Source organism: Nipponia nippon, unplaced genomic scaffold, assembly GCF_047370975.1.
Source record: "Nipponia nippon isolate SJK-2023a ecotype South Korea unplaced genomic scaffold, ASM4737097v1 scaffold_8, whole genome shotgun sequence".
Classification (NCBI taxonomy): Eukaryota; Metazoa; Chordata; class Aves; order Pelecaniformes; family Threskiornithidae; genus Nipponia; species Nipponia nippon.
The window spans coordinates 39,162,253-39,181,517 of record NW_028262402.1 but is presented as its reverse complement, the minus strand read 5'-3'; the positions used below and the strand labels follow the sequence as shown (position 1 = coordinate 39,181,517).

The following is a 19,265-nucleotide window of genomic DNA, read 5'->3' as shown; positions in this document are numbered from 1 at the left end:
GATTTAATGTCTTTGAGCTTTTCCATGTGCAGCTGCTTAGGTGCAGGATTTTAGTGAGCACCTAATTTTCAGTCAGCTTCTGCACCAGTATAACAAGTTATGTTTTCATATGTATAGTGTTGATGTAGTTGATAATGGAACCCTACCCACCATGTGGCTTTGTCAAAGCTGAGTTCTGAGAGTCTCAGAAAGGCTCCATTGTAAAAATAATGCTGTAATAAAACGTGCTGTGACATTGATTTTTTGGTCAAATGTTGTGGAAGAATAGTTTTCCATTTTGTTGACTGCAGTAATTGTTTTGTGTAAATGTAATGGCTGTACCCGAAATACATACTACATGAAAGCATTAAGAGTATTGGCTTAGCTTGGGACTTACAAGAAGGGCTAGCGTCCCCCCTCCTCCCCCTTTTTTTGGTAGGTATAACAAAAGGCCTTTAATGACTAGTGCACAGTGACTTGCATGTCAAAAATGTAAGATACACACAGTTCTTGCCAGGCCACATTTCCTATTTCTGGGCAAATACCTTGGTTTTTTTCCACTGATTTCAACAGAAGCCGGTGTACTTCCTGTGAGGCCATCTATCCTGGCATCTAATTGATTTCATGTGTCAAGTATTGTACGCAAGCCAGGCAGCATTCAAGAATGAAAATGCTAAGCATAGTATTTAAAACCCCTCTCCAAGCTTCTTGTGGAAGTGGTTTCTTGCTGTTTATTCCCTCAGTTCACATTTATTTGTTTTAGTGATCAGAAAGAAACCAGCATAGCAAAGTAATACAATGAACTGAAAAGTTGTGTGAGAACGAATTATGTTGTGACTGAGTTTAACATTTAGTAGGAATTACAAAGCTGGCTGTTGTTTAAACAATGTACATCTAAAAACTGTACTCTTAAAATGGTGGGTTTGTGTTGAGATGTTATCAGAGGATCATCAGAGCCCTTCCTGGGCTCAAGTTCCTGCCAGTTTTGCTTTCTCAGGTCTGATTTACTCCTCATTCTCTTTTTGCCTTACTTGATATCCTTGACCTTGTATGTAGTTAACATCGTAATTTCTATTTGAACTCTTTAGGCAGTAGTGTAGGTGCAATTCCTTGCCTGTGCAGATCTGCTGTTGAAGGGAGCTGCCAGGCTCCCAGAATGAACTCTATATAGGTAAAGGTTTTCCCACATACGGAATGAGTGAGCAAAATAAGTTGACTAGGAACTTTATTGGCCTGCATTCAGTCTGACTGGTCTGGTGAACTCCCACCATCAGAATATTTGCCATTTTACTTGATTGCCCGATGACCAGCTACTGCTCCTAAAAATGCTGCTGCTGCTTTTTTTTTTCTTTCCTGTCTGAATTGTGTGATTTGTGCCCTCACTGAATGAAGATCATCTGACCAGCTCCATTTTCAAGTCAGCTACCAAAATCCATTTCAGTGCATCTTCATCACTGTGCAATTTCTGGTTTTTGAAAGCTGGAAGTGTCAAAGATACTGTGGCAATGTAAACTTAATTTTTCCTATGAATGCATTATGTTATATCATAGAATCATAGAATTGGGGTGGAAGGAACCTTTAAAGGTCATCTAGTCACAAACAGTTCCTCCTTCTGCACCTGCATCTGCACCCAACTTCTTTTAATCTTGGAAACATGCACTGCAGTGGCAACTTAATTTTCCTTCACTTCATTAGGATATGTGGCATACTAGAGTAGTCTAGCTGGTGTTACCATGTTGTTTTCTTCTCTTCCTCTCCCTATTTTTGCTTTCCCAAGCTTTGCTATTTCATGTATTTTGACAGTTCATTTGCTTTTTTTTCTCAAGGCTGGAACAGAATTCTAACCTTGTCTTCTGGTTTTGCTAATAAGATAGGTAGTACTCTTGCATTTCTTGTAAGTAATGGTATATAGCAATAGCTTGAGGGACACTGAATGGCTTCAGGAAGACTAAATTCATCAGTGTATTTTAGGTGGATAAGTTACTACTTCTTCTAAGCTTAGGAAAATTTTATTTTCTTCAGAGCACACAATGCGACTTATAATTTTAATAAATGTTGTCTTAAACTTTGTAATTTAAAACAGTAACAGTGGCTTTTAACTTGCATGTTACTTCTCCCCTTTGGTCTTCAACTTCGTGTTGGGTTCATTGCAGACAAAATAAATTAAGGAAACTTATGCTCCAAGTACTTATCTGTTAGCAGAAACTCGAAAACTACTTGTGTAGTCCACAAAAAGAATTCCCCTTTTGTAGCTGAAATTTCAATGTAAGCATTTTACATTTGAATGTGACATACTCTGTAGACAGAACAATCGTGGCCCAACTTTTTACTGTGGAAATGGCATTGAGGAGTGATTTGGCTGTTAATCCTCAGGATTAATAGTAGTGCTTGTGCCTCTGCAACACCATCATGTTGTCAAGTCAGCTGGTTTTGCAGTATTGGGCAAAATGTGTTTTGAAAAGAAGATGGTTTTATTTACCCTACTTTATTCCTAGATCATTTTGTCCACAAATGACACAGGGCAGCCAGGGTCATTTTTTGTTACCATGGTGTGTGTCGGAGTCCAGTACTCTCTGACCAGCTTATTTTAGATATTCCACGTGGGGAGAATGTAATGTGCAGTATCAAATTTACTTATTTGAAGATAGCTGTTACACAGGATTTCTGATTCCACAGAGTGATACAAAATGTACAGAAATCACAATACAAATGTAAGTTACACTTAGCAAAATATAGCAGTTGCAGTATACAGTTCAATCACAATACCAATGTGATTCCCTTTACTGATCTCTATAATATGCCCACCATCATGATGCTGGGTGTCCCCAGTCTCCAGGAAGGAATATGTGGGTTGAAGCCATCTCAAGCCCATCGCTGTCTTTGAAATTCTTTTGTTTTTTAAGGTGATGGCTGCAGCCCTGTGATCACAGGGAACAATCAGCTATGCCAACCACAACCAAAAAGCTTGAGAGTTGTTGTTACGCAAGTGGTGTGGTCCATGATCCACCTAAAAGGAGAGAAATCTTGTGGCTTGCTTTTATTGGAAGAGGTTCTGGTACCTGCAGATATCAAAGGGTGAACCCAAACAAACATAAAGAGCCAAGAAATGTTACAAGCAATTTTTGCAACTATTATTTTACAACTGTTAAAGCCACCATTTCTGCTTACAAAGCAAGTGAAACAGTCCCTGTGTAGCCTAATCCAGTTGGCCCTCCTTTGTGGGGTAGGGTGGGCTAGGTGACCTGCAGAGGTCCCTTCCAACCTACGTTATTCTTCTCTAAATCAAGGATTCTGTGATAGATTTGGTGCACCAGCCTTGCTGAGGTTTGGTATGAATGGGTATTTGTCTCAGAGGAAATATTGCTTAAAATGATGTGCTTCTCTTTCTTGTGTCATCCGTGTCCGTCCATCCATGTGTGTGTCGTCACACCCCCCCCCCCCAATCAGAAGTGAAATTTGATTTAAATGTTGTCATTCCCTATTTTTCCCCATGATTTCCCACCCTCTTAGGGCAGTAGGTCACCTGAAGCAAGAGAGCTTTTTCTCTCCTTGACATCAGTAAAACTTAGCTTTTAATTTTTCGCCTCTAGCAAATATGTTTCCAGTCAGTCCTTTGTCCAGAAGTAAGCTCGCTATTTTAAAATTTTAAAAATAACAAGAAAACACAAATGTAAACCAAAATGTTCTGTACTGGAAGCACTGAGAGCTTGTAAGTTACACGGTTGTTAATGTCTCAAGATGACAATGATATGTCAATTGGAACAAACCCAGAATGAAAAAAAAAAAAAATAAAGATGAAAACAGACTTAAAAAGAACTTTTACCAAAGTATACCACTGGTGTGTCTAGAACTGTTAACATACATTTTCTGATTAGCACTGATTCTTTTTCTGCAGATAGTAATTGGCATATCACTGTCATGAAGTTCTCTTGTCCTGCTAGTTTCCTAGAGTGTATTGCATTTTCAGAGCTTTGTCCAGCTGAGCAGTGACTCTGGAATCACAGGGCTTTTCCTTGAGGATTCATGACTAGCAGAGAAGGTTCATAACAAGATGTTTATCACAGTCACCTATTCCTCCAGAAAGACATCATGTCAAGGTTATTACAGCTTTTATAACATTTTGTTTATATACTTATAAAAAATTGGTGTGTAAAGTACCACTCTTCTGTCTCCCCTGCTGTTCCCGTCCCTCTGCTCCATTGGTTCACAGTACTTCATTTGACAGGAGGTTTTCTGTAGGACTACTGTTATGATTCTAGAAAATTCCTTCTGAAAGGAGCCAAAAGACTTCTACAGTCTTAACCTTTTAAGAGTTAAAAAATATTTTTTTTAAGGAAATTTAGTGTTACAGCAACTGAGGATGAAGTCCATTAATGACAGGCAAGAACGCACAGCTATGCTCATTGATGGTTTTAATATCTTCTAGCTTTTGTATTTGTTGTGTACAAGATGATGTTTAGCCAGGTTAAATCATGTTCCTTCTTCAGATGAATTCAGCAAGCTTATTTGTGTTATTACCCAGTCTGAAGTCATATAAGATCCACTTCAAAAACAAGTATTTACTTGTCAGCAGTGTTTGGACAGGTGAGACATACTGTAAATTCTACTTTTTCTCAGAATGCAGCAAAAACTTTAAAGTTGTAGTATACTGCAAGCTGCACTACTACTTTAGCTGAGACAAAAAACACACACACATGGCTTCTTAACAAATCTCTCCTTCCAAACCTGTCCTTGGCTGCTTTTACTGAGTTTCTTTCTGCCCTAATTTAAAATTGAAGTAGAGTTTAACAACCCGAATGAACTCAAATTGGTCCTGTTGTCCTTTTGTAACAAAAAAAAAAAAAATTCTTTCTCTCCTAATACCAGCAGTGTTTAAAATGAGAAAAAAGTGACTTCCTGCAAGCTCCTATGCTGCTAACTGAATATGAAAGGGTAATGTGTCATTTTTGGTTGGGAAGCATGCAAAGTAAACATGCCTTATATTCTGGCAGAAGAGAATGTAATCATTTGGAGGATGTGTGTTTGTTTTAAAGGCATGAGAAATGAAACACACAAACATACACCTGCACTATTTTAAAGTTACTTTTTGATATTTAGAAAACTTATCCTTTTGCATTCTTAGAGCTACAGTTTCTAAAATGCTAGTATTTTATGATTTCTGGATGCAGCAATGCAATTTTTCAAACATTCTCGTCTTAACTTCAAAGAACCAGAATTTGCTTGGGACTGTTTTAGATCTGACACTTGGATGTTGGATTATTGAATTAAGTTTTCATGTTTGAGCTGGCAGCTATCAGAGTGGCATCTTATAGGACCATCTGCTTCAGACTGGGAACTCTGTTGCAAGTGTTCTTTGCAAAAGCAGAAACGTTCTGGGTGGTGTTGATAAGTTTCTGGATTTCCATCAAATTAAAGGTGCTCTTAAAAGTTGAGAAACATCGTACAGTAGGAGAGTTTTAATTTTGTCAGCAATGCTAAAGGAACCTTGCTCAGTGGCTCTACATTGTGATTATCTAATTGAACACCACTGAACTGAAAATATTGTTACTCAAACTATGATAATGTCTTTGCAGTTTTGTGGTTTCATTGAACAGTTTGATATAGGCTGATGCTGATTTTTGTCGCTGTGTTGAACTGAATGTGAAGTCGGTTTTGAATTCCGAACACTGTGTTCCCAGTGTGGTCACGGATCCTAGAAATGTGAGCAGTTCCTCAATACAGAGCTTTTTAACTAGCTGCCAGAATAATAGGTGCCTTTCTAGTCTGAGAAAACACTGGCTTTGGAGAATTCCACTGATTCTTAACTGTGTTGTTTAGCTTCATGCACAGCTATTCAATGGGACTTGTGCTGAAGATGATCCTGTGTTCAGTAGAGGTCCAGGGCACTGCATACTGAGAAGACAGGAGAACGCCTCAGACAAGAGCATCCCTGTTCTGTCTTACAGTTAAGACCCTTCACGCTGCTCAGTCCTGCCAGCATCTCAGTGTTCTGCAGGACTTGAGCCTTCAGTTCTTTGAGTTTATAATCTATGTAAGACTGGAGCTGCATACCTTTGGACTTTGGACAAGTATCTGGTATCATGCATCTGGGATTTTGTCTCAGTGCCTGGCCAGTACCTCAAGACCTCATCCAAACTGAAGATTCATTTATATTTTTTTTCTCCCGCACTTTAGGACTTCAGATAGTGGCAGTGTTATGATGAAGGGTCAAGCCTGAAACTTCGCTGGCAAAATTTTTTGATGGCTAAAGCACTTTCTTTTGTTTTAATCTCCTTTTATTTGAAAACGAACGCCCTAAATTACAAATACCAGGAAAGCAAATAAAATGGTATTCTTTACCTTTTGCCCTCCAGAACAATACAGGAGCAATGGTGAGTGAGGAAATGGAAACATTTGATTGTGAAAGGCTGAAAAGACCCACAAAAAAGTGTGAATGTAATCTTAACATCTTTTTGTTTTGTATGATCCAGCTTTTTTTTTCCTAAGGAGTTAATCTCTCAAGTAGTACAGCTTGTTAGACTTGGAGTAGTTTGGGACTGTATGTTATATTTGGTATGCTGTGATCCTGACTGAGACAGCATGTTGGCAGTTGCAGTCCAGTAAGACATTTCAGCACACATTGAGCATGCTAGAGACTGGCAAGTCATTGATTACAAAACCAGAACGGTCCAAAGTTGCATACACTGGCATATGTATATTGCTGTACTGAAGAATGAATGCGTCTTTCTGCAAGTAACTGGTGCCTATACTCTTCAATAAAATGTTTAGCATTTGGAAACTCATTTGGAAACACAGGCTGTTTCTCTTAGCCAGTAGAAGAACTAAACTTCTGCTGGTCCTCCACTGCTCAAGACAGACAAATATCAATAGATTTCAAATCAGTAGTATGTTAATATAATCTCTGCCATTAGTATGAATGTTTTATACGTAAAGAAAACAAATCCTTTCTGTTTGTGAAAGGAGAAAAATCATTAACTGATTTTATAGCGGAAGTATTTTGTTGTTGACAAAACTACTGAAATACTATTTATTCACAGTCTGCTAAGTACTAGATCCTGTATGGCAGTAATACTGCACTTAGTGTATATGATGCTTACATGTACATGAATATGTGTGGAAAACAATCCGCAGTGGAGTACTGCGTAAGATACCACATGCTTGTTGTAATACTATTGTTGTTTATGTGTAACTTAATGGAGGACTTGTGGTTTTGGCATACCAAATACATGTGGTCCAAAACCAATATGTTGTTTCAATGTAGCTGATAAAAGACATTTGATATATGTTGTTCCTGAAGATTTCACTTAGCTCCGTCTGCTGTGGGGTTTAACGCTGAAAATGCTAATACATCTAATTGTTCCAAACAATTATCACAGAGTGCAGTTTGCCATTGCTTAGGCACCATATGAATATCTGCTAAATCTGAAACTTCTGCCTATTTTGTATGGCCTTTTTTTGACCTGTTAGCTGAAATTGGAGAATGTGTGTGATAGTACAGGAAAGAATGAAATGAAATGAAATGGTCTTGGCTAGCTAATCATTTTGTAGTCTTCCTAAATGACAATATCAAATGAGTCCCCACGAATACACAGCTTTGTTTGTTTCTCTGCATATTAATACGAGGTGTAGTTTCTGTTTCCAGACAACTAGCTCAACACGAAGTTAAAATTTCTAGATAATTAGTTTAGTAAGAATTTGCAGTGCTAATAGATAGGTCTGTCTTTCTGAATACTGGAAGAGATTTTTCTTATTCTTGCAAAGAGTGTGTTTTGAAAGATGGGAAAGAGAGGCATAGTTTTCACTTGGAATGTTATCAGATTAGGTCTTTCTAGCCATCAGTGGTTGTTACCATAGAACCGTACTCATGGGTTTGCTATTCCTGAAATGGATTCAACTCAAAAGGCATCTTCAGTTTTTTAAACTGCACTCGAAAATGTGTTTTGCACTCACTGAAGTGGCTGCTTAATTCAGCAATTATCTGAATTCAGTGATATAAAGCATACTGGTTTTTTCAGTGCAGAATAACACTAAAACTATCTTTCTTAATGCCTTTGTGGAATATGTTCATAAACATCCCTTCATTTGATTTTGTTACATAGATGGATTTGTATTTCTTTTGGGCTGAGTTTTCTGTTGCTTTTCTTTAATTTTGTAGACCTGCAAGAAATTTTCATGGCATTTGCTCAGATTGTTTAAAGAAGAGTTTTGATTTGCAGTTCTGGTATGTTTTCCCCTTTAAAAGGCTGAATATATATATACTCATACCTTGCTCTGCCATAGCTATTTTTTCTTTTTCATCTAGACTTTGGTTCTAAGCCTGCATTGTTATGGGTTTGGTCATTTTCTTTGTTTTGTTGTTGTGGTTTCAGGGGGAAGTTGTTGTTGGTTTTTTTTTTTCTTTGTGGCTCTTCGTGTTCTGCACTGATTTTGTAGTAGTGGAGCCTGAAATCTGAAAGACAATGTAGCAATAGATAAATTCCAGACAGAATTATTTTAGGTATGGGAGCAGGGAGCAATGTGAGGTTTGACCAAATGCTGCAGGGAGATTACTTAAGTTTGCACTAGAATATATGGCTTTTCTCAGCGAGAGAGCATGGGCAACTGAAAAATCTCACAAGGAAAAATGAGAAAGTTTTAGTACCAATAATATTGTCTAGTCAAGTTTCCTTTGGTACTCAACTACTTCTTTTTGTGACTTCTGTATAATTCTGCAGCTAGAACTGTACCATTGGCTGAGCATCTTACAGATGTTTTTCTGTGCCTAGAAATGCAAAATGTTGTACTGACTGCTCATTGAGCTGCCATGCAGATCTTTAAAGGTGAAAATAAGCCAGATGAGGCATATTTTTATCCAGGAAGGGCTAAGTAGGACCAATTATGTCTCACTGCTGTGCCATAGTTAGAGTAAAAGCATAATTGTGTAGTCATTATTATCTTCACTATACAAAGTTGATTAAGTTGTGGTGAATAGCTAGATAGTAGTTATGGCCTAGTAGTCTTTCAGCTTTATAGAAGGTAGGATGAATACCGAAGACACCACTGATGGCAGCAGCATCATTTCTAACCCTTAGAAACATTCTGAATACCTAACCTCAAATGTTCTGAATGTGACCTGATACAGCAATGTCTTCCTGAGCATGTGAACGGCCTGAAACAGAGGCTCATTGATATACAGGTGGCTCCTTTTTCATTTTAAATGTGCATTAGTCCTAGAGGTAAATGTTGATGTTATTTTGATATACCTAATAAAGAGCACAGTTGAATGGTTTTAAAAAAAAAAAAAAAAAAAAAGATAAGCCTGACACCAGCAGGAGTGGATATGGAACAGGCACATGCAGTATCTCTGTTTTGGTCAGCAAAGCATCACTGCAGTAGTTGGTGAAATCAGCTTTTGAAGTCACTGTGCCCCTATCTGCAGAACAAAAGCTGACCTTTTCACTGGAGATCTTAGGGTTCAATCTGAGCTCTAGAAGCTAAATACAAACACATGTGCATGCAAAAAGATGACTTGCATGATGAACAGATCTTGTGCATCATCAGTCTAGTAAGTGTCTGTTACTTTGGGTCTTATGGCAAAGTGGAATCAGTAAGTGAATAGTGAAATAACTGAATTTTTAAGACGAACTCTCATCTAAGAGTACACGGAGGAATGTGAAGGTGCTTATTTGACTATCAAACAGGTAGATGAGTTAAACTGGTAGTTTGAGCTGATTTTGCAGTGTAAATTGTTCCCTTCCTACTGAAGGAGAAATGAGGCAAGGATAATGGGAATAGGGGTATTAGCTGTGAATGGATTTGAAGACAAGTGTTTCATTGGATTCCCTTCCCTTTCCAAAAGGACCAGAGTGATGCTTACTTCTTGCACACTTTTCATCAGGTTGGAAGGTGAGAAAGGCCATTTGCTTTGACTATGTAAGTCATCTTAGATTTCTGAAAGCTTCTGGATTGGTGTCAAGAACAGTCCAAAGAATTTTCAGTGTGTATAAAATTATTTAAATCACTTTCAGACTTGAAGAAGAACCTATAGAGTAGGCCACAGCTCAGCTTGAGATCGGCTTGTATGCTGCTGTTATTCTTCGTAAAATACTGTGGTGAACATAAGCAGTAGACAGAAAGGACGTTTTTATCATCCTTAAGTGGAATTATTCACATTCATGAGGAGACTTTTTTTGTGTGAGTGCTCTGAATAAAGCAGGTTTTGTTGTCATCTTGAAGTTTGAATCATGTTTTCCTGGAAATAAAGATGAGCATCAGAAACTTCTGGGTCAAGTGGAACAGTGCCAGCTTTTTCATTTGGATATTATTGCTTGCAGCTTTCAAAAAAATCCCTCTGCACTTATCATATTCATGCTGTGCTGTGCTGACTTGCAACACTAGGAAAAAGAGAAAAAAAAAAAATCTAGTAATCCCTTTACTTCAGGAGGACTAGGACCTTCAGTCTGAAGAAATCAAAATGCTTTTGTAACAATTTGTACAACTCTCCTGTGAGTATTCCTTCTTTCAGCTAGGAGAAATCAAAGCCTTCACTTTCTTCCAAAGCTTCAACAAAATAAAACTCCAGTGTCTGCTTCCTTGTCCTTTCATATGACTGAAAAGATTACTCTTTTCTTTCTACACTGTAAAATTTTCTACTAATTATGTATGGCACTGAGTTTCCAGGCACAGTATCTCAAGTGCCTTGATGAGAAGTTGCTTAACAATTTCAGAGACTCACGACTTTGAATTAAGGATAGTTTGGTAAAGTGCTTAAGGATAATCATGAACTTAAGCAAAAAAGTGATCTTGTGTTCAGTGGGATTGTTCATGTATTTAAAGCTAGGCTAGAAGTGGAGTGTCTTTTTGAGTTGAGATCTGAAAAATGAAGTATGTCTCCAGAATATTCTTCCAGACAGCTTGCCATGAGAGTGAACTAGCTACCAACTTGATAAACAGAGCCAGTATTTTCATGTTTTCTGTGAAACAACACTGTAATACAGAGGTTGCTGTAAATACATTTTATAATGCACTTGTTTCTTGTTTTTATTCAGTGTAATGTCTGTGAACCCCAAAAGTCATAGTTGGCTAGGGCAAAAAAGCCAAGAGATTTGTTGTTGCTTATCAAGCACTGAATGTGAGTGGGGAGAGGGGTTGTTGTTTGGTGCTAATGAAGCCATTCAGTTGTGAGGAGCAAGCTGTAGAACTTTTTGGTGTCATCCCCCCTCCCCTTTTTTTTTTTTCTTTACAGCTGGCAATCTAATATGGATTTTGGCTATTGGTGTATATAATAATAAAAATGAGATCTGTTGAGCTGGGTAACTAATGCTTTTTACCATGCTGTAATCCTTCCCAATGTATGTTGGATCTCCATGAGAATTCTTTTCTGATCGTCTTTTTGCCACCTAACCACTGGGGTACATGTATCTAGTACTATTAAATTTTGAAACTTAATTATTCAGCTTTCCCTGCCCTCTATAGGTATTAAAGATCAGGTTCTTTCTATGCAGAGTGTTACCTTTTTGTTGGAGGATTTCAATTGTTTGTTGTTGTTTTTTTTCCCCAGTGATTTCTAATCTGTGAAAAAATACCAACCTTGGAACCATACCCTGCAAGGTCCTCTGAGTGCTTAATTTTATGATCTGTAATGACAAGTGACTTTGCTTTTCAGGGTATGTTTGTCCTATAACCAAGTATTGGCCTCCTGAGTTGAAAAAAAAAAACAAAAACAAACAAACAAAAAATCCAGAAAACACATGATCTTTCCACTGGATTCTTTGTAGCATGTAAGCCTGCAGAGACTCCTGTTTTTATTTGCCATTGCCAATATTTTGTTGTGATTGCTCCCCCCGCCCCACCCTTCCCTTCTCTCTTGAGGAGCTAATAGGTGGGATTGCAGAAGTGTATCTAAAGTGATTTCAGCTTCTACTTAATGCACAGTAACTTTCTGGTTTCTAGTATAACTGCAAAGGCAGATTTAACAGGCTGAAGATACTATGTTCTAAGGACTTGAAAAACAAATGACAGGACTCCAAATTCATTATTAACAGAATAAAAATAAATGCTATGATTTTCAAACCAGTTTCACAGGTTTTGTAAGTTAACAGTTGGAAGCGTGATGTTACTATCATCTGTGATTTCCTGACAGAATTTTTTTTTTTGTGTGTGTTTCTGGTTCGTTGAAGTGATTTCTCTCACTGTAAATTGTAAGAACTGACCTGCTTAGTGTAGGGCTAATGAAGCCATTGTATTAGTGTTTCTTTTAATTTGACATTTTCCCAGCGATTTCTGGATTCCTGCTGTTTTACATTTTTCTTTTATTCTGCAAATTTGGTTGTGTTTGGCTGCGTTTAAAGATTAAGGGCATTTTGTTTTGGAGGGCTCCCAGGGAACATAGCTGCCTCCGTAGCTTCCTCTGCTTTCATCCTGTTAAACTCCCAAAGACAGCTTGCTTTTAAGGTAATTTGAACAAGTGAAGTAAAGCAATAAGTGTTATGTGAAGATAGATCTACAGCTTTATGTGTATTGCTAAGCGTCATATTTATTCTTGTGGGTAGCTGCTCTCTCTGGTGAAGTGTTGTGCAGTATTATTGCATGATGTCGATTAATATACTGTGAGACTGTTAATAGAAGTGAATTTTTAACGTTTGCTTTTTTTTTTCTTTTTATGAACCCTGTATTAATTCCTGTTCCCAAGTAGGAAGAAAGAAGACAAGTGCTGGAAAGAAATGTTGTTTAAGTCAAGTTGGGATTGCTGTTAGTAATGGTGCCTCCTACTTCCCCTCCAGGTTGTTTGCATCCGTTCTACATGGAATGCTCTGTCACCAAAGCTAAGTTGTGATACAAGACCCCTCATTTTAAAAGCGCTGAATGAATTGTTTGCCCTAGTTCCCTCATTAACAGTGAATACAAACGAATATGAGGTACGTACTCATGGACTAAGGCGAGTCTCTTCTATTAGTGTATTTTTGTGTATGAGTTTTGAATGTGCCTGCTTGTTTTCAGTGTCTCTAAATAGCACCCACGGCCTAATTCAGGTTAATCATAATGCATGTTTCCATACAGTTTCACAATTTTAGCTTGCATCAGTGAATCCTGGGAGATAGGTGAGAAATTTCAGTGCAAGGTTGATCAGAGCTTTCCTTCTCCCAGAGTGTGAGGACATGTGAATGCATCCACAGTTCAAACCTGCACCCCTTCCACTTTCCTAGCTCAGTGCATGTTGATGTGGCAGCAGTTTGTTTCAGGTTAACTGCCTCCATTTCAACTGCTTATTTTGTTAAACAAAATCTGAATGCCTGTTTTTTTTGCTTTTATAGAAATTCAAAGCTCAAGTTATCAGCTTCCTTTGGAACAACACACAAAACAAGGTAGGTGATACAACTGAAAATGTTAATTTCTGGTGTCAGCAACTGAATATTAAGTTTTATGCTTTTCTGTCAAGACAAGGGTATCAGTGTCAGCAATCTCAGTTTCTAATAGGGTTTCCTCCTAGTCATTAACCATCTAACACTGTTTTTGAAGCAATGTAATGTACATGAAAGGTGGTAACTGATGGTCATAACATCTGTCACTCCCAAGGAGAACTGTAACACAAACTAGTTTGACTCCTCTGGTAGACTTCAGCCTTGACATGGTGAAGCATTCTTGGTGAAGCGTTCTCGGCAATGCTGCAGCTGTGACAACTAACTCAGTTCTTTGGTGGGGTATTGTAACACAGTGGGAATGTTGGACCATTATCACCATGGGGCTGGTGGAACCAAAGTATTTTAGTTTAAATATAGCCTGGATATTTCTATGTAAACTATCCTCACAGCAGTAATGGAGTGTAGCAATCAGAATGCTTTCTGTCAAGCCTAGATAATTGGTCTTGCTAGTTTACATTATATATATAAAGTAAGCAATTGAGAGTGTGCCTCAGGAAAGCATTATTATTTTAAAGTGTTTTTCAGTGTTCAGTGGTTAGTGGATAGGTTCTTTGTATGTGGAGGTTCCAGAAGGTAGCAATACCATATGCTGTGCTTGTGATTTTCTTCCTATTAATTTTCTAGGATGCTGTTGTAGCCATTTCGGCCTATAAATCACTCTCGTCTTTTGGCTCTGAAGAACATACAATTCTTCATCTTCCTGAACAGGTAGCAATGTTGTATGTTTAATAGCAAGGACATCTGACAGTTCTATCTGATGTGGGTTGTATCCTCTTGGAAGGGAAACAAGGCCTTATGCCATCTCTACTAGACAACCATCAGAGCCTCACAGAAGGAATATGAGCTCCTGCTGGTGAAACGGGATGATATTATGTACGATTACCATAACTAAGGAGGGGGAAAGGCACAAGTGGAGGCTGAGTGAGGTCTAAGCAGTCAGAAGGTAGTTTTTCTTCTTTCATTAGTTAAATCAGCAGGTTATTTTTGGGGCACCTGATGTGCATTTTATGCTCTTCTGTTAATGCTTGCGGTTGAGTCTTGACACTAAGCGTCTCTTGTGATTATTCCTTCATCCATTGCAGCCACACTCATGCTTAGTGCTTTTGTTCCTGAAATGGGCAAGTCAGTTTGAAAAGTAGGTGCTATTTTTGGAATTAAGCTGAAAACTTTTCATGTGTTTCTGTTCTGAGCTTTTACAGCGTAACATTTTGCTTTTTTATTGACAAAGGCAGCCACAAAGGAATTGAGGTACTTACTGGAAAGCTTTTTAAGTATGTAGAGGGCTGTTAAACTCTGAAACTTCAGGCTGATCAGTTGACTCAATAACCTTACAAAATGAAAGAGTGCAAGGAGATGAACATATAAGGTCATCTATGTGACTTTTTTTTTTTTACAACAACCTTGTAAGAAAGACTAGGCAATAATCAGTAGTCCATTGGTACTTTATGGCACAGTAAATATTTCTGTAAGTTTTTATTTACTGCATTATTACAGGATTGGCTCCATTTGTGTGTTGTAACTGGCTATTATGAAAATATTGGCATAAGCAACTTTAAAATTAAAAAACATATTTGGTTTATATAAATAGATGAGAAGGGTTCAGCATAAACCTTACATATGAAAAATGTGTTTTGCATAGAAAAGCACAAGATAGAATGAAGGAAATCTCTAAAAACTGCAGCAATACTGAATCTTTCACAGCAGTACATAGGTCTGCATTGTTGGTGCTGTTACTTTACGTTTGTTAGAAAATGAATAAATAGGTTTTCATTGAAAGCATTGTAAATATTTTGCAGTTTTTCAAATTCTGAAAACTAGTATGGAAAAATGTCTAGCAGAAATGCTCTGTTTATATTAAAGTGCCAATATAAAGCATTGTTTTACTCTAATTGAAGAAGAATTAGAGTGAAAATGAAGTTTCAGTAATATTAGTTTGGTCTGTAAGTGTCAAGATTAATTTTACTATTATAGAGATGGATATACATACCCATGTGATTTTTATCATCCAGTTTTGCCTTTCATTCAGGTAGAAGAAAAGCTTTTATTCTTTCAGCTTCAAATTAATGAAATGGAGTGAAATTAATGAAATGAGGAACTTTGCACATTTAGTTGGTATTTTTGACACTTAGTTAACACTTGGAATCATGAAAGGTAATGAGGATTCAGAATTTTTGTGCTGACATTTCCTTTTTTTTTAATCTTTCAGGCACGACCAGAAGTTGACTTACTGGAGGAGGCAGACATGAATGAAGATGAAGAAGAGGAGAAGGAGCCGGATCTTTTTGTTCCGGGTTCTTCATATATTAAGCTGTTGTGTCTAACGCCAGCTTCTGTTTTAGGAGGTATAATATATTCAGTATTTGAGGTTACTTTGCAGATTTATAATCACAGTGACTGTACAGACATGTGGCTTTCTTACAGTGCAGTGCCATGTCAAAGTGCAGCCTTTTTTTTTTTTTTTTTTTTCCTGGAAAAATTTCCTTACCAAATTACAGGAAAAAATGTAAAGTAAAAGTTCAGAGGAAAACAAAACCCCCCCGACCCATTTTTAGGAAGACAGTGGGTCAGAGGTCCTGATGGTGGAAAAAATGCTTATAACTTAAAAATCCTTATCTGTCCTATAGGAAAAGCCAGTTGCTTGTTATTTACCTCAAGTGCCCATTGTTTCGTCAGAGTGCAACTTCAACAGGGAGGACTGAGCAGACGTTTTTAAAAGCAGCTCTGTATTTTGGTCCAGCATGAACTGAAGGAAAAAAAAACCCACACCCCAAACCAAAGTGTTTTATAAACAGAGTATTAATAGCATTAAAACAATGCTGTATACAAAATCTACTTACTCAATAATGATATCAGTGCTATGCTTAATGCTTAATTTTAGTGATGCATATTGATACAAAGTATGCTTCAACAGGTGGTCTCCAGTTGATGCACTTGTTTTAACACCTGTGCAGTTGAATCACCCTTAGGATTTGGGATTTTTAATATTCACTTGGTTACTCTCATTAATGCTGTCTTTCACTTCCAGTCACAGGATTATGACATTAGTGCCTGGTCACAGGCATTGTTATTTCACTGTTTATAGAATGCCTGGGATCTTAATGTGTGATTGCAACCTGTAAACATTGCCATGAGATAGTAATCGTATTTTGTAGTATTTTGCCCCAGTGGGGGCTCCTAGAAAGATCCATTCATTAAATACTCCATGCACTGGAGTCTGGAGTATGTGCAGCCTCACCTAGAGAGTCTATATGCGCTAACAAGTAAGTCTGGAAGCTTTGTGGGGAAAACTGACATAACCAACTTGAACAGAAGAGGGTGATGTATCTTGGCAGACAACTCAAGCTGTGTAATGGATGCTGAGATAGGCAACTTACCAGGAAGATGGGAAAACAAGATAGACTTTAGAGAGAACAGACTGAATAAAAAGATGCAGCTACCACAGGCTGGTATAAAAACATATGTGCAAATAGCTTTTCCAACCCAAACATTCACTAAATAGATCCTCCCTCGGAGGAGTCGTCATCTTCTAACACTGTTAGTTAACAGAAAATACAGAACAGTTGAACAAAAGCTTTAGTGGCTGGCAGGGGTGGTGGTTGTGAGTTAATTGCTCCACTGAAAGGGTATGAAACTGGATTCATGAGACGATGTCCAAGATAGGCCAAGAGCCACAAAATCCCTGTTGTATTGGAGCTGAATCTGTGCCATCTCATCTGCTGGAATCCTGCCGTTACACATGGTTGAGATTAATTCACTGCTTCCTTTTTGCTTAGAAGGAGAAGGACTTAGGTGCTTTTTAAGAAGAGAGTCTCTGTTTCTCAGTTTCCCCTGAAGTCCTTGTTTGTGCACACCAAATCGACTGAAACTTCTAAAGGAAGTTTAGCTTGCTGTTTGTGAGATCTCCCTTCTTCTTGCTTTTCCTTGCTGATTCCTTAAACTCTGAATTGCTGCTTCTTTTTCTTCCTTCCCTCTTCTTTAATCCTTGTAGGAGGAGGAAAATCTTTAAGTTTTTTCAGCCTCTGCATACTTCTTCCTGAAGAGTTGAACACAATGCTATGGCAGTTGCAGTTAAAAGGTTCCAACCAGAAGTTGGGCTTGGTGCTGGCATTGCTATTGAATTGTGGGTTTTTCTCTTAAGTGCTTTCTCCAGCTCCGTGGGAGAAAAATGTCTAAGCTTGCAAACAAATCTATAGGGCCTATTTCTGCAACAGAGCTGAGGAAAAATTAGAAAACAAAGTAAAAGTAGACTTTCTGTGGCAGTTGGCTGGAACATGCTGCAATTCCAATTTACCATAGCTGTCTGCTTATGTGAAGCATTGGAAAGTGAAGGTTTAGGTAGTATTTTCTGTCAAACTGCTTTAAAACTGATTTGTCATTTCAGTTTCCATATTGTGTCTCAAACCATTAGAGTCCACAGGGTATCAGAAGTGGTATGACAGCCTTATTTTTTATGTTAATAGTTTTTCATTGTGGATATCTGAGACTTGCCTGAAACGTGGTAGTCAGAGAATTAAAAATAATCTCATATAACAAACTATAAACTTCAGACAACAGCTGCTATTATTATTATTATTATTATTATTATTATTATTATTATTATTATTATTATTATTATTATTATTATTATTATTATTATTATTATGTGTATTTCTGCAGGAAGGATGCTAAGAATTTTGTTCCTGTGATGTTAGTTACCTCTTTTTTTCCTTCAGACTGATTCCAAGCATAAAAATGATATTATAGCATTTGCTGCACATCTAGGTGTTTTATTAAGTTTATCCAGATTTTCTAGTTTGAGTTACATCTGGCAGCATAGATTCTTGGGTCGTATCTCTTGCCTGAAGACTTGCTTTTGAATGGCTTGTAAGTATTAAGTCCTTTGGCATAACTAGCAAGTGCAATAATATGACAACAGTGATATTACCTGTGCTAGGGTGTCTCTGTCAACGTGGATGGTTACCAGACGGTTAGCAGAGAAAGAGCTGTCCTCTTCCAGAGAATCTCTTCTCTATTGCTGTAGCCACCCTAAACAACAAAGCTCTTATAAAAGACTACAGCAGGTAGGTGGATAGTATTTTCATGTCAATAAATTTAGTTCTGTTGGAAGAGTATATAGTGTTGAGGACTGGGGACAAAGATTTATCGTTTCTGTATGAATCACTGTAGTGAAAATTGCTAACTGCATACTGAGGTTTTTGTTTGAAGAATATTGGCATTACAGGTGGAGAAAAAAAAAATCCCCAGATGTAGGTGCCCTTCTGCTGTGCTACAAAAACCTATCAGATTTAAACTGCTACTCTGCTATGAAGTTAAATTCGGAAAAAGCATTGCTGAAAATCATGGGAACTTGCTGAAAATAGGAAATGTGAGGAAGTTCCAGTATAAAACTGTTTTATTCCAAGCGGCCATAGGTATTTCTTGGACCCAGAAAGGATGAGTGACTCCCCTTTTGTCTTCTTTGTCCCCTAGTTTCTAGTCAAAGCAGGACGGCATGTGATTTGGGAACTTGTATGAGAAAGCTTCAGGCCTAGTGTGCAACAGTTGTTATAAATCCCCTTAAAAATCAGTTGTATAATGAAAGCACTAACAGACTTTTAAACATATCAGGTTTGCAAGCCAACACATACAGTGTTGGCTCTCAGTTGTGATGTGGTAACAAACACCATGCAGTTATATATACGTACATACAGAAACACGACCCTTTTTTCTACTGTGTGCCTCCAGTTAGCTGCTTCAGATTGACTTCACAAATGAACAATAATATTAATTCTATATAATTTTAAACCTGGGTAGACTATAAAATGCATAGCTTGAAAGCGCAGAACTTAGTAAACAATTTGTACTGCTATGGTAACAGAAATCAAGGTAATACTTCTCTCTCTCTCT

At 37.6% G+C, this 19,265-nt stretch overlaps 1 protein-coding gene across 8 annotated transcripts in view; it reads left to right on the top strand.

Moving 5' to 3' along the window:
- FOCAD (focadhesin) overlaps nucleotides 1-19,265 on the top strand; it is a 135,734-nt gene that overhangs the window by 61,722 nt on the left and 54,747 nt on the right. For all 8 annotated transcript variants that reach the window (XR_015700932.1, XR_015700933.1, XM_087741424.1 and 5 more), the window contains 4 exons: nucleotides 12,741-12,875; nucleotides 13,272-13,322; nucleotides 14,004-14,087; nucleotides 15,586-15,721. Coding sequence is in view for 6 of the 8 variants with exons in the window: in XM_087741424.1 (XP_087597550.1) it covers nucleotides 12,741-12,875; nucleotides 13,272-13,322; nucleotides 14,004-14,087; nucleotides 15,586-15,721 (406 nt within the window). In the remaining 2 variants the exon portion in view is untranslated. The remainder of the gene's footprint in view (nucleotides 1-12,740; nucleotides 12,876-13,271; nucleotides 13,323-14,003; nucleotides 14,088-15,585; nucleotides 15,722-19,265) is intronic.